We start from the raw sequence: 15087 nt of genomic DNA, 5'->3' as shown, positions 1-15087 counted from the left end.
AAGGTCACCTGGACAGGATCAGCCACCCATTAGAGGCTCACATCAGCCTCACAGCCTCACAGCCTCACAAGATACTGAATGGTTCCTGGAAGTGCAGGTATTGGGAGACATGAGAAAATGCTGATTAAAGGACACAAACTGCCAGAGAAAGTGTGAGTAAGCACTGAGGATCAAAGTGACAATAAATAACAATGTCACCCTGTCTGTCTGAATTTGCTTAAGAAGATCTTAAATGTTCTAAACCACACACACACAAAAAACAGACAACTAAGTTAGATAATAGAGGGTGTTGTTCACCTGATTGTGGTAGCCATTGTATAATACATTTCCATATCAAGTCAAGACAGTGTGATGTAAATATACATTATTTATTTGTCAATTATACATCAATAAATCCAAAGACAGAGGAACGAAGAGAAAGAGAAGTGGGTGGAGAAACACAACATCCAATTCTGTCATCATATAAGACTTTAGGAATCAAAGAATGGACACAGAGGCTGGAGTGCACAAAGGAATCCTGTGGTGTCTCTGGTATATGAGAAATTCTCGTTATATAAAGAGTTAAGGATGAATAAAATAAGTATATATGGGGACCAGTATAATCATAAGGATAACTGTTGATGCCTACCTAAATATCTATGGACATCTCTTCCCCAAGAAGATCTTTCCAGGTGTCCATGTAGTGCTGGATAAAAATGCAATCCCTGGGCTACCAAGTGAGTTCCAGGAAAGGCGCAAAGCTACACAGAGAAACCCTGTCTCGAAAAACCAAAAAAAAAAAAAAAAAAAAAAAAAAAGCAATCCATGTCTATGGAGAAAGCTTGATTCATAGGTATATTTTGTTCATCTGACAAACTGACTTCTGTTTACCACTGCAAAGGACGTCATTCCAGCGCCAACTAGAATATGGATGACTTACTATAACACATTGTTCGTTGTCGCTGCTGGGCTCACCTGGGTGCCAGAACCTGGAAGAGAAAAAAGAGCATCAGAGTGTTTCCCACAGTGATGCTGAGAAAGAGAAAATAAGAGTAAGCAAGATGAAGATGCGGTGGGAGTTTGTGGAAAGCAGATTCAGGTGTGTACACACCAACGGTTCTCCACCACCCATGTCTGACATGTACCTGGAAAACAGGGTCCACTGCACTCAATATTCTCTTACCTTGTTACTCAACTGTTCTCCCAGAACATATCCCAGAAGCTACTTCATCCCTAGGTTTTGGTAACCGGGGATTGTACCATGGAGCTCATAAGAGGGTGTTAGATTCCCTGGAGCTGTGGTTACAGGTGGTATGACCGTGCAAATATGAGTGCTAGGAACAGAACTCACACAGTTCTTGACACATAAGTCCATGAGCTTATATATATGTTGAAAAGGTATCTCCCTATTCTTGTGTTGTAATAAAGTATTTTTTCCACTTTACAATAGTTTTATTTTAGAGACTAGAGAACTACTAAAAATATCTAGATAATCCACTTATTTCTGTCATCTAGGAAAGTAATTTACTATCCTGGATTCCTACTTTTCTTCTCTGAAAATTGAGAATGACAATAACATTACTACCTATTTCTCACAACAGTAATCAGGATAGAATATGGGAACATACTAAGATATTAGAGTTTTTAAACAATTACATAAATATGAAACATAAAAATATCAGATTGAGTGCTTTTGCTTTAAGGGAAATAATCAGTTATGATCTTGACATTAATTTTTGTTATATAGATATAAATGAAATCCAGAGAGGTGGCTTAGAAATTAAGAGGGTTTGCTGCTTTTCCAAAAAAAGTGTGAGTTCTGTTCCTAGCACTCATATTGGCACGGTCATACCACCTGTAACCACAGCTCCATGGAATCCAACATCCTCTTATGAGTTCCATGGGCATCCACATACACATGGCACACACTCAAGAGAGATACAGATATACACACAAATAAAAAATAAATTAAATCCTATTGTTAAATATAGAGAGAGACTGAAAGCATAATAAAACCCACCATGGTGTAGCACCTTGGTTGAGTGCCCTGGGTACTTATCATGCTACGCTCTTCAAACTCAATTTCCTCATCTCTCCTGGAGTATCAGTGACATGTGTCTCACAGGACTCCTTGATGAAGAAATTGGGATAAAGTAACTCCCTCCCCCCGCACTCACACCCGGTATGAGCTGTTTAGTATCATAACCAACAGGTGGAACACCCTAAAGTCTTCTCATGCTACAGGACCCAGGACTCCTCTAGGTAACTCTGGACTCACGTGGCACTTTCATTGTATGGTGTCTGATCAACCCATCGCCACTGTCGGTGACCTGGATCCGAAAGCCCAATATAATAAGCAGCTTTAGGATCCAGGATCTTGGTAATGAAAGCCTAAAAGGAAAGAAAGATACAACATTCAGCCTGGGTGGAGTGTTTCTTTTCCTGTTATTGAATTTTTATAAGATCTTTTAAAAATTATTTTAACTATACAAAATTATAGGTCCAATATGATGCACCTATGGAAATACATAATAATCAAGTCCTAGTTCATCTCTCTAGGCCCTTAAATAGTTTTCAAATTTTAGATAAAGACACAATAATTACACATTTTAGAGATACATTGTGATACTTTGACTGACTTTTTTTCTGGTCACACACAGATGAGAAGACAAAAGAAAGGATCAAGGAATAAAAGAGCCATCCCCACCCCCAGGAGTGCCATCTTCTCTGGCTGACCAGGACACAAAGTCATCACTCAGAGGCCTGATTTCCATGACATTGGAAGCAATCTCTGTCCATGATCATAATGAATTCTAATCTCAGACTCACTCCCCTCTTTTCTTCCCTAGCACCATTCTTGAAAGTTGTGCATGAGAGAATTTAGCAGATTAAATCACTCTTTATATTCATAACCTCAGATATTTCATTTCTGATGGTTGGCTGTGACTCTCCTGATTCGACCCCCTTTCCCTAGTCAGCTCTGCGCCCTCCTCTGTTAGGCAGTGGGTACTACAGGAAGCATTAGAGTGCTGAAATCACACACTGCTCTTTCAAGCAGAAACATTTCACCCTTCTCTCCACCCTCAGATGTTGCATTTCTGTTGCCATGGTTCCTTGTGGGTTGTTCAGCTTCACTGAAGCAGGGACAAGGTGTAGAATGCCAAGGCTGAAGCAACCTTTCTGGCTTCCTGATGGAAAGCCTTCTGCCACATCAGCAACACCCATGTCAACAAAACTCCCTCTTAGTAAAAAGAGGCAGAGAGCAGGCCAGGCCCAGGCCCCACTCTTTCCCAGGATGCACCTGCTCTTCCTGGCTGTGGACCACCATCAGATGAGCACCCATGCTGGAGCACTTCTCCTCACTCTCTCTCCAAGATGCTGAGTCAGTGGAAGTGAAGTAGCAGTGGGAATTAAATGGCTTCCAATCCTTTGGGCAACAGCTCCAGACTTTGTCTTTGGGGGAAGAAGGAAATGTAAGTGCAATGTCATAAAGTCATTTTAAAGCCTGCTTGATGTGGAGACCACACAGAAGCTGGGACTCCCCACTTCTCCAGATATAACAAGGAAGCCCTCGGCCCTCAGATGACAAGAAACCTCAGTCTACCTCCATCTACACTAACATCAGGGCCCCTTTGTCCTACTGGGGTACAGTCAGGAAAACAAGTGTAAAGAACACTCAAACATTATGCCAAACATTCTGGGTCACAAGAATAGGACTCATCATACCAAGAACCAGAAAGTTCTCATATTTCATAAATATATACATATTTACATGTGAAAACAATAGATGTCATTAACCAGGGTCTCAAATTTTCAGAGTTAGAAGACAAATGAGCACAAAAAGAACCACAAGCATAAGCCCACACAGCTACAGCCACCTGACTTTTTCACCTAAAATAAGTATCGGAGGAAGATAGGCTCTTCAACAAACTGTGCAGGGAAAACTAGGTACCGATGTGCAGAAGAATGAAGCTAGATCCATAGCCGTTCTGCGTAAATATTGACTTCAAAACAGACTCTGAATGGATTAAACACCTTACTGTGAGGCCTGAAACCCTGAAATTGTTACAGAAAAAAAAATAAAGAAAACACTTCAAGATGTAGGCATAGGCAAAGACTTCCTAAATAAGATTGCAGGCTTCTTTACAGCAAAGGATACAGTGAGTGAAGAGAGAGAGATCTGCTGAGAAAGGCAGGAACCCCAGACAAGCTCAAATGGTCTAGGGAAACGTGTTTTCCAAAAGGTCTGTTGACAAAGACAGTAAACAAACTGTGTCTATTTAGGACCAGATGGTTTATTCCAAAGACATCTCGGTTACAGATGTCAAAGACAGTCAAGAAACTTTGCTTACTTGGAGCCAAAGGGATAGATGGCCTAAAGTACTCCCCCTCTCTTTCCTAAACCTAGATAATACATCTTCATAAGTCCACCTTCCAGCTTAGTTTATGAGAAAAACAAATTCTCTATTCAAATGTTGAGTAAATTACACTTTTTAGACACTGTAACTGAGAATACAACAAGATCCTCTCTCTCTCTCTCTCTCTCTCTCTCTCTCTCTCTCTCTCTCTCTCTCTCTCTCACACACACACACACACACACACACACACACACACACACACACTTATGAAAATACTTGAGGGACTATAGATAAGGTTCAGTTGTTCAGAGTGTGTACTGCTCTCACAGAGGACTGGAGTTCAGTTCCCAGCACCCACAACCTGTGACTCACAACCACATCTAATTGCATTCACGTACACAAACCCACACACAGGCATGTGCATATATACATCTTTTAATTAAAAATAAAATCTTAAACACACACCATTGAGCATGACTCCCTGAAGATGCTCACATTCACACCATCAGATTTGCTTTATTCTTTCTGGAGCTCATTTCTGTTTCTAATAAAATTCTACTCAGCCTGGTATTGCCTCTCCCTCCTTGAAACTATGCTTTATTGAAACTAAGGGTCACACATCCCATTTATGCCTGATTGGAGACATCTAAAAAGGACTCCACAAGCAGCTAGTACTGGGTGTGTGGTATGAAGTCATGTCCCCATAGTGTCCACTGTTGATAGATCTAAATAAGAATCTTGCTGGAAATGCTGATCATAAGCATGTTAAGTTTTACCTTTCAAGAATGAATGCTGTTTTGTACACTCTAATTCTGTGTAATTCAGTTCTTTTATGATGGCTTTTTCATCAAGAAGCTGAGAATATTTTTTAAACAAAGCTGTAAAACAGAATAAAAACAATTCATTTTTTTGTTAGTGCTAACAAACAAAAAATCCACTCTTTACTTTTACCTTCTTACATTCTTTGTAGAAACAAAACCTATAAAATGTCCAGTTACCTGAGTCATTAGAGTCTACGTGGGACAGATTCCCCATCACCACGGAGAGTGGAGCCTGTGGCCCTAACACTTGGGAATTAGAGTGAGGAAGAATGGAAGTTTCAGGTCATCCTTAACTACACAAGTTAGTGTAGTTGGTTGGTTGGTTTAGCTAGCTAGTAAGTTAGTTTAGTTTAGTTGGTTCATTGGATAGTTTATTTAGTTGGTTAGTTAGTTAATGGACAGCCTGGTCTACATGAGAACCTACCACAAAAAAAGACGATTTTTCATCACCCCACAACCAGTATAACCCTGATCCTAGTGATTTATGACCACAGATATCTTCAGGAAGAGCTAGAAGGACAGGAGAGATCCATGACCCTGGGGACTCTTCAACATTTCAAGGAGGACACACTGAAGACTACATCCTAGGTGATAAGTTCTATTAAGTAGGTGCGCACCCCAGTAAAGGTGAGGGAGAAATGAGCTTATCGAGAGCAGTTCCAGGTTACCTGAGCATGGAAGTTATAAAAGCCCAACACTGATCAAAAGGACTTTGTTTTCATCCTCTTCTTTCCTGTATCTCCCTCCACCCCAGCTAGCTCTGACTTCTCAGTTTCCCCATACTTTCACAGTGCTCCTAACTTAAAACTAACTCATCTTTCCTCTAGAAATTGAATTTTCTTTCTTCTCTTCTTCATTTCCCACTTGTTCCTGGAGTCACTAGATTCTGGCTTTCCCTTCTGCTCACTTACCAAACATTCCTGAACTAGATGTCAATGGCTCCTCCTGTCCACTGATCAGTCATCTTCCTGTGGGACTTTTCACATTACCTTGCCCACTTCTCTTCCTCCTTAACTGTTGAGAGACGTTGGCTCCCTATGGTTTTGCCTGGTCCTGTTTGCTGCTATTTCCTGTGCTCTTTCCTGCCAGTTTTCCTCTACATCTACCCCTCTTAAATTGAAACATTACATCCAGTTCCTTCTGTATCTCTCTTTCTCATCCAAATTCCTCTTTCTTAGCGATATTCATTGTCCTGGGTGTTGGGGATGGGGGAGTAGAGGTGGTTGTTTTGTTTTTTAGTCTGTTTTTGTTATGTTGTGTATTAGCAAAGTTCTTAAAAAATGTACACCTCTTTCCTAAAATACGTTAATATGCATCAACTAAACTGTGCATTACAAATTTAGGTGAACATAAACAAAACTTAAATCATCATATTCAAACTCATCTTCTTATGCTATGGGACACAGCAATATGAAATAGAGATTCAGCTGTATAAGGTAAAGCTATATCTAGAAGGATCAAGGAATCCTTCTGGAGGAAAAGTCAAATGTCAAGGAGTATTTGGTGTTATTTGGTATTAATATATCAGCTGTTTCCTGCTATGAATTTTTTGTGCTCTCATAATTTCCCCAAGTACTTATAATAGTGTGAATGGACTATTCCTTGGGCATATACATTTAAAGTACTTGGATAAAGTCACATAGAAAAGGCTTTCTGCCTCCAGACTCCCTACTCCCAGGGAAGTTAACCATGATGTCTCTGCTGAGGACCTTGCAAGTCTTGTATTGTAGTGTTGCTGTTTTGGTGAGATATAGACCAGTTCCCCAGAGGACCAGGCAGAATTATGGTGGCAGAGGAATAAAGCAGATGGATGAAAGAGCTCCTTGTATTTAGATTCTTTTCCCAAAAGTCACTTGCACCATTAGTAGTGTCTCTTCTAGGGCCTTGGGAAGGAAAATAAAGAGGCTGGGCCTCAATAGTATTCAAAATTCTTCCTATCAAATAAATTCATGACTGCAGACTTTATGAAATCAGAATATTAAAGACATACCTCACTCCTCTGTGTCCCCTAATGTCAGCTATCAATATTGATCAAAATGTCACCTCCTTTTGTCAAGTTATTTCCTCTCCTGTGCATCACTAGCATGTTACTTGTATCAAACCCCTAGTGCTGTTCAAACACTGAATTAGTGTCCTAATTTCTCCTTCCCTTCGTTTTTGCACCTTTGTAAGAGCACACTTCTCTAAGTCAATTTTAATTTTATCATGTCCTGTTTCAGATTCATCAGGGAATCTCCATGACTGTGACAAATGGAAAAACTGGACATACTCCTTATCCTTCCCTATATGAATATCCATTTAGACTATGCCTTTGCAGTTCCCTACTCAAGAGACTGGTCTATGTCTACATCACCTCATCTGAGCTGCCATTAAGAGTTCTTTGGCCACTAAAATATACAAAGGCAAATATGTATTAGCTCCATGTAGAGCTTGGCTTACTGCCTCCATCTGTCCTGCAAGTCTGAATTTGTCATGGAGAGCTGAGTTGAACTGATGCATGCCTCCATGAGAATGAGTAAGTTCACCTAGGACCATGGGAATCTCCCAAGAGAGACCAGTCTCTGTGAAGCCACCAAGCAAGAATTAAATAAATAATTCAAAGAGCCTACCAAGTTTTAAGTTGGCTAATGGTTCAGCAACAACTACTAAATAAAATAACATTTAGAGGGGATGCCCTGTAATACGGTATACACTACTTTATGATCTGAGTCCAGTTTTGTCTGCTACAGTTTCATGCTTATTTCTCCATGTAGCACTATACATTACAGTAATGTGTACTTATAATTACCCATATTTCCCATGCTCCCACATGTCTAGGACATTGCTGGCACACAGGTCTAAGTGTCATCTGCTCCAAGCTTTTCTTAGCTCCACTGTGTTTACTTCTTACTTCTCACCTGCAGAGCATTTCCCATGCAATTTTTAAAGTACTGATTCACTTTACTCTAAATTTCCTAAGACTGGGGACTATAGATCTTTCTGGACTCTCTACATGCTGCCTAATATATAGTAAATGATTATTACTAATTATTTAATGAATGAATAAAACACCTATATAAAATATACCATTTATACTTTTCAATTTTTCATAAATTTGAAAGCCAATCTGCAAAGAAATCCACTATTTTCTAAATTAGCTTCTAGGACTCACACGATCTGGAACAAAAATTAAATGATTAGAAGGAACTTCACTGGAGCACTGTCCCTGGAATAGCTCTGTCCATCTCTTCTCATCACCTTCCTCATTCCAAATATTAATGTGTATGCATCTAAATGATGTGGAAATAAGGTTTGTCCTCGGTACTGGAGTCTAATATAGATGCCCAGGATTTCACTCTGTGACACCAACAAACACATGCATGCTTCTCTAGTGAGAATGAAAGACTTTTACAGAAGAGTTATTCTGAAACAGGGAAAATTCCCAATGTCATCCATCTCCCCAGAAAGTGTCTGTCTCAGGTTTCTGGGTCACCATCAGTCTAATGGGTCCCTTTCCTTCTCTTATTTACTTGTCCCATTGTCATACTTACTGATCAGAGCAACAGAGAATAAGGTTGTCAACAGCAGGAAATAGACTGTGAATGAGGTGAGGAGGATCTTGGAGAATCTGTGACAGCTTTCATGAGTCGTGGTCTTCTTTTGAGGAGCTGAAAGACAAACCAAACTCATGTCTTACACTCTGTTCCTATTTCCTCTTCTTTCTCCTATTCTTCTCTTTTTGTGCATGATAAACACTAATAACATGATGTTTAAAGTAGTAGGAAAATGCAAATAGTAAATAATTATATTATTTATGTACTACATACTATATTAATAATATAATGTATTATATTGTTAATTATAGAAACAATACAATGTGAATAAAATCACTCATTGCTGACATTGACAATGATTGTTGCCAATATTTTGGTATGTATCTTTCCAACAAGCTTAAAGGTTTTACATAAAAATGTTTATTTTATAAAATTAGAACATCATAAATACTGATTAGGTACTATCATTTTTTGACATTTATATCATAATTTTTCCTTATTATTTTTGTTTCATTTTGAGACAGGGTCTTGGTCTGTACCCCAGGCAGACCTTGAATTCATTATGTAGTCCAAGCTGGCCTCAAACTCACAGACACCCCATGTCTCAGCCTCCTGAGTTTTGTGACTGTAGTCTTGTGCCAGCACATCTGGATGAACATTATTCTATATCATCATGTCTTCTTTATCAGTTTTATTATGGTTGCATAGTATTTTATTATATACTCTTAAAGTCTTCCAGCTTGCTTCCAACTTCAAATATGCAATAATATAGAAGTCACATTGTATACTACAGTCACTACGTTTTCAGTCACCATTTCTAAAATAGTTACAATACTTCCCAACCATGGGTGAGGTCCTGGGTTCTGTCCCCATCACGGAAGGGAGAGAGTGAAAGAAACTACTCAACACCTGGATGTCAACAGACTATGACATGTCACCAGATAGAGGGGAAATCAGTATGCCATGGTTTAACTTTGAAACAATTTGTTACACACACACACACACACACACACACACATATGTGTGTGTGTGTGTGTGTGTGTGTGTGTGTGTGTATTTATATGTAAAAAAAATATAATAACATGGGTTGTGGGATTTTCTGTAAATGGTAAAAGACACCTTCTCTTCTCCATTGTACAATCCCACAACCTTTCACATCTGTCTACAGGCAACACACTTGGTTGAGACTCCAGTGACCCACAGGCATGGCCAGAGGCTAACATTATCTTTGTCCTTTACATCATCACTAACTAGGAGCAGCAGAAAATGTTTTCTTACCTGGAGGAGAGTCTGCATTGAGGTCTGAGGAATCGAATTTATTTTTGAAGTTTGTGTTAACATAAATGTTTTCTGAATACATGTTGAGAAGAAATCTTCCCCTGCCCTCAGAAGAAGTATGCCATCCCTTCTTTAAAACGGGTCCTGAACAAGAAACAAACGTGGCAGCAATTGTCCCGATACCAGCTAGAGATGAGAGGAAACAGCAGACAGCTGCCCTGAGCCTGCAGCATGAGGTCCAGTCCCGTGACCTGCGAAGGGAGAGTCGCAGGCAGAGAACGCACCCAGGATCATTATACAATCGTAGAAACACCAAGAATTCAAAGGGCGAGAGAAGAAAACAGGAAGGGATGGAAAAGAGGAACCAGGCCATTAGAGAAGTCAAACTCCTCACAGAGTTGAGATTCTGACACTCGGTCTGAGCTGACCTCTACAATAAAGCCTCTGTTTCCTCTCTTGTGCTGTGATTCCTACTCCTTATCGCTATGGAGCTGCCTCTTGGACTCTCTGAGACTTTAACACCACACTCAAGTCACCCCCATGGACAGAAGAGTTCTTCAACCCAAAGACACCTAGTATACACCCTAGACTGTCCCACCTCATGTGGACAGTGTCTTCACCCTGTTCAGTCTCTGGAACCCACACCAGCTCTATCTGAGGCATGGATACTCCCCTAATCCTGCCTGAACTCTGACAGCCCAGTTCTTACATACCCAGGCAAGGATTTCCTCGTTCTTTTGGAAGTCACTGAGTTCCCACCTTGTGTTTTGCACTCCCACAATCTGTACCTTGCCTGGTTCCTGGAATCCATGCCGGTTTACATTCTGTGAGGAACGCTGAGTCCCCAGACCCCAACCTGACTTGGAGTTAACACTGCACTGGGGCTCACCCTCACCTCCTTCAAGTGCTGAGGTGTCACACCAGGCTGTCCTTGAGGACCCTCTGCTCACTCACTCATTTAGGATTCTGACTTCCCACAAGAAGTGGCCTCAAGCATGGATGCCTTCTCACACTGGTTAAGATCAGAGGCTCTGCACCTGCCCACTCTAGACATAGCTGACCTTGTCACCTCTCAGGCTCTGAAGTCTCACATCAGGCTGTTGCTCATGGACTCACTCCCCATTCAAGACACATTTCCCCTCACTGCTCAGGCTCCAATTCTGCTGTCAAGCCAGCCATCTGCACAGACAAATCATTGCTTTGCCACATCCCATCCTACCATGGATGCCTACCCTGCCTTGTCCTGTATAATACTTTACTCAAAATTGCATTATTTAGTAAGGAAAGGGAAAATAGTATTTTTAAAGGATAGAAGAAGAACAAGAGAATTAGTAGTTCTTCATTATATGGTTTAGGGTCCCTGTGATTCATGCACAGACCTTAACCCACTGTAACCACTTATTCCAGAGTCTCTATCATCCAAACTCCTTATACAAAATTGAGTTCTAAAGCTACCTCTCTCTCCCTAGGAAGAAAATCACATTGTGCATGAATTATGTATACTATGTCAACAACCATCCCAGTAGCTAACTGGCTTACAACATCAAACACTTATTTCTTAATCACAGTTTATTTGTGCTTAGGGTCTGCCTAAGGCTAATTCTGCTTCAATCCTTCCATGTGTTTCCTCATTCTGGAGCCAAGAGCACAGAGTAGTTGGGCATGAAATATACTATTCTATTTTCATATGGTGTTCAGGGCTAGCGATATAGCTCAGCAGGGATAGGTGCTTGCTACCAACCCTGACCACCTGAGTTCAATCCCTGAACATGGTAAGAGAGAACCATCTCCTACAGATTGTCCTAACTTCCATGTCCATCTACACACACACACACACACACACACACACACACACACACACACAAATAAATGAATAATATAGTGGTCATTATAATGTCACTCTTATAATATTAGTGAATGGCACTCACTTGAACAAACCTATAAATGAGGCAGAAAGACAGACTACCTACACCACAGAAAAATGTGTCAAGAGCATCAAAGTTTAATCCTTCCACAGAGAATTATGCAAACACTTTTAATCAATTGTGCAAACTACTTCAAATCACTTTACATTATCTAGCTAAAGCGTTGCTAACAATATCTTCAAAAAACATGGTGTAAACAGCAAAAGAAACAATTAGCAGGATGGAGAAACAGCTTACAGGATAGGTAAAAAAAAAAAAAAAAAAAAAAAAAAAACCTTTCCCAACAGGACTCATGAACTGAACAGAGAATTCTCAAAGAAATAAATAAAGATGGCCCCAATGATACCTTAAAATGTGGTCAAAATAGTTATCCATAAAAGAAATAAAAATTTAAACAGTTTTGAGATTCTTTTTTATATCAGTCAAAATGAAGTGGAGACATAAGAATCCCTGGAAGAATACTCGGCATATATGCAATGGATGATCAATCATCCCACAAGGACACTTGCTCAACTATGTTCATAGCAGTGTTATTCATAATATCCAGAACCTAGAAACAATGTTGAGACTAGGTTTCTCCCATGATAGGATTTGGTATGACTTGGGCTTGCCCATTCTGTAACAACCACTGTGAGTCCATATATTCAGGTGCCCTACTCTATCCAAAAGACACTGTTTCCTTACAGTCATCCATAACATTTGGCTCTTAAATTTTCTGCTCCTCTTCCACAATATTCCCTGAGTTGTGTAGGGAAAGGAGTTGTGGTATATATGTCCCTTTTAGGAGCAAGCATTCTGCTTATTCCCTGTACCTTGGCCAATTTTGGGTCTCAGTTTTAATCATTATCTACAGCAAATTGAAACTTCTCAGAAGAATGTTGATACATTGATAGAGGTTTAATGATAAATCTTTAAGAGTCAGTATACTTTGTCCCTTTAGCTAAATAACAGTAATAGATTCTCCCCTATGGCCTATGATCTGTCTAACCATAGGTTGTTGCCCAATAATGGTTTCAGGTATGTATGTGTTTCATCTTATGGAGCAAAACTTAAATCTAATCAGAGAGTTGTTGGTTGTTGTCATGATGTTGCAGCCACTATTGCACCAGGGGCAGGTTGTGCCAGGTGAATCGTAATTGTAGCTCCCAGGGTTCTGAACTGGATAAGACTGATGATTACCATTCTTCTCCAGAAGCATAGATAGCACCTTCCAGCATTATGATAGCTATACAGTAGGGATGAAGCTTCTAGGTCAATGACAACTTGATTTTTTTTATGTGGTCTGCAGTAACAGGGTCTTATCATAAAATTCTGGAGCATTGTTCACAAAGGCTAAGTTATAGAACAAACAATTGCCCAACAGCAGAGGAATGGATAAACAAAGTGTGGTATATGTGTACAATGGAATTTTCTGTCATAAAGAAATCAAAGTTATAACATTTACAGGAAAATGTATGCTAGTAGGGATAATTATATTAACTGGATTGAACCAATCTCACCATGAAATACAACATATGTTTCTCCTTTGTGCTTCTAAGATTTTAGACAGATGTATAAACTCTGGTTGCACACAGGACATGAAAATAGAAGTAAAATCTTCTAGAGGAAAGAGGGATTGATGGGAGGCATCGGGGAGAGAAAGGGCAAAGTCAGGGAGTATGGGGCACATGAGCTCAGCATGTATTCTGTAGGTACATGAAAATGTCCTATGCAATTGTACCATGTCAATGGATAGAACAATGAAAACATGTCAAAAATAATAAAGTAAATTAAAACTAAGAAAAGCATTCTGTAGAGTAGTCAAGAATGATGGCAATAACCTATGATGTTTGGGAGTCTACTGCTGTGGGATGTTCTGTATGGCAAATGTGTTGCTAATTAGTCAATAAATAAAACACTGATTGGCCATTGGCTAGGCAGGAAGTGTAGGCGGGACAAGGAGGAGAATAAAGCTGGGAAGTGGAAGGCTGAGTCAGAGAGACACTGACAGCCGCCACCATGACAAGCCACATGTGAAGATCCTGGTAAGCCACAAGCCATGTGGCAAGGTATAGATTTATAGAAATGGATTAATTTAAGCTGTAAGAACAGTTAGCAAGAAGCCTGCCATGGCCATACAGTTTGTAAGCAATATAAGTCTCTGTGTTTACTTGGTCAGGTCTGAGGCTGTGGGACTGGCAGGTGAGAGAGATTTGTCCTGACTGTGGGCCAGGCAGGAAAACTCTAGCTACAGTCTACTGGACCTACAACTAAAAAGAAGTAATATATTCCTGCCACTGGACTTTTGTTTACTAGCCCTGTCTAGTAGGGACATTGTATCCCTATTATAGGATAGCTCCATTTTAACACTTGTGTGTGTGTGTGTGTGTGTGTGTGTGTGTGTGTGTGTGTGTGTGCATGCATAGGTATAGGTATATTTGAGAAATCCCCTATGGTAATATGTTTCCATATGAGTTTTTGAAAAGGTCTTTAGTATTATTTATCCATCCTATATTACTTCACTTACCCTACCCTCCTCTCCCTGACCCCAAAACTTCCTGTTTCATTATTCCCTTTTAACCCTTTATACAACTACATTCTATTGTTCTGCCTATGAAAGACCCTTCTCTTGGCCCCTTAGAAATTTCCTGACCTTTATAGGTGTTACAAACATAACACATATCTGAAGATTCAAAGCTAACATCCACAATTGAGGAAAAATGTGCAACATTTGTCTTTCTGAGTCTGGTTTTCCCCATTCAGAATGAATGTTTCCACGTCATTCACTTACCTGAAAATTTCGTAAGTTGATCTTTCTAAACAGCTGAATAATATTCCATTGTGTAAATACATATTTTCACTATTCATTCATGAGCTGATGGGCATCTAGGCTTCTTCCTTCTGGCTATTGTGAGCAGAGCAGCAATGAACATGGATGAGCATGTGTCTCTAGATTAGGATTCAGAGTCCTTTGGGTAAATGCCCAAGAGAGGTACAACTTGATCGATCGTGTGTCAGCCATTACTTTTAGCTTTCTGAGGAACTTCACACTGATATTTACAGTCATTACTCCAGTTTGCACTCCTGCTGGCAATGAATAAGTGTTCCCCTTTCCCACATCCAGCTCAGCATTTGTTGCTGCTGGGTTTCATTGTTGTTGTTGTTTTGTTTTTCATTAATCACTCTGACTTGGGTGAGATAAAAATCTCAAAGA

The 15087-nt window shown here is 39.9% G+C and overlaps 1 protein-coding gene across 1 annotated transcript; it reads right to left on the bottom strand.

Annotated features, from left to right (window-relative positions):
• Positions 1–825: 825 nt before the first annotated feature.
• On the bottom strand, positions 826–10226 carry LOC131906100 (C-type lectin domain family 4 member A-like). Its single transcript, XM_059256889.1, has 6 exons — positions 9970–10226; positions 8689–8805; positions 5114–5215; positions 3281–3432; positions 2258–2370; positions 826–968 (listed from the first exon to the last, which is right to left on the bottom strand). The coding sequence occupies exons 1-6, from the start codon at positions 10049–10051 to the stop codon at positions 827–829; spliced, it is 708 nt and encodes a 235-aa protein (XP_059112872.1). The 5' UTR covers positions 10052–10226; the 3' UTR covers position 826.
• Positions 10227–15087: the final 4861 nt, after the last annotated feature.

This window comes from Peromyscus eremicus, chromosome 3 (assembly GCF_949786415.1).
Source record: "Peromyscus eremicus chromosome 3, PerEre_H2_v1, whole genome shotgun sequence".
Lineage (NCBI taxonomy): Eukaryota > Metazoa > Chordata > Mammalia > Rodentia > Cricetidae > Peromyscus > Peromyscus eremicus.
Note: the sequence above shows the minus strand (reverse complement) of the source record. Positions and strands in the feature narration are given on the sequence as shown.

Excerpts from the sequence above, each read along its gene's own strand:
- LOC131906100 (XM_059256889.1), bottom strand. The coding sequence starts at position 10,051 with ATGTATTCAGAAAACATTTATGTTAACACAAACTTCAAAAATAAATTC. Across the intron at positions 5,216-8,688 it reads ATTCTCTGTTGCTCTGATCA|CTTTGTTTAAAAAATATTCT; the intron begins GTAAGTATGACA and ends TCTGTTTTACAG. Across the intron at positions 969-2,257 it reads CCATACAATGAAAGTGCCAC|GTTCTGGCACCCAGGTGAGC; the intron begins GTGAGTCCAGAG and ends TTTCTCTTCCAG.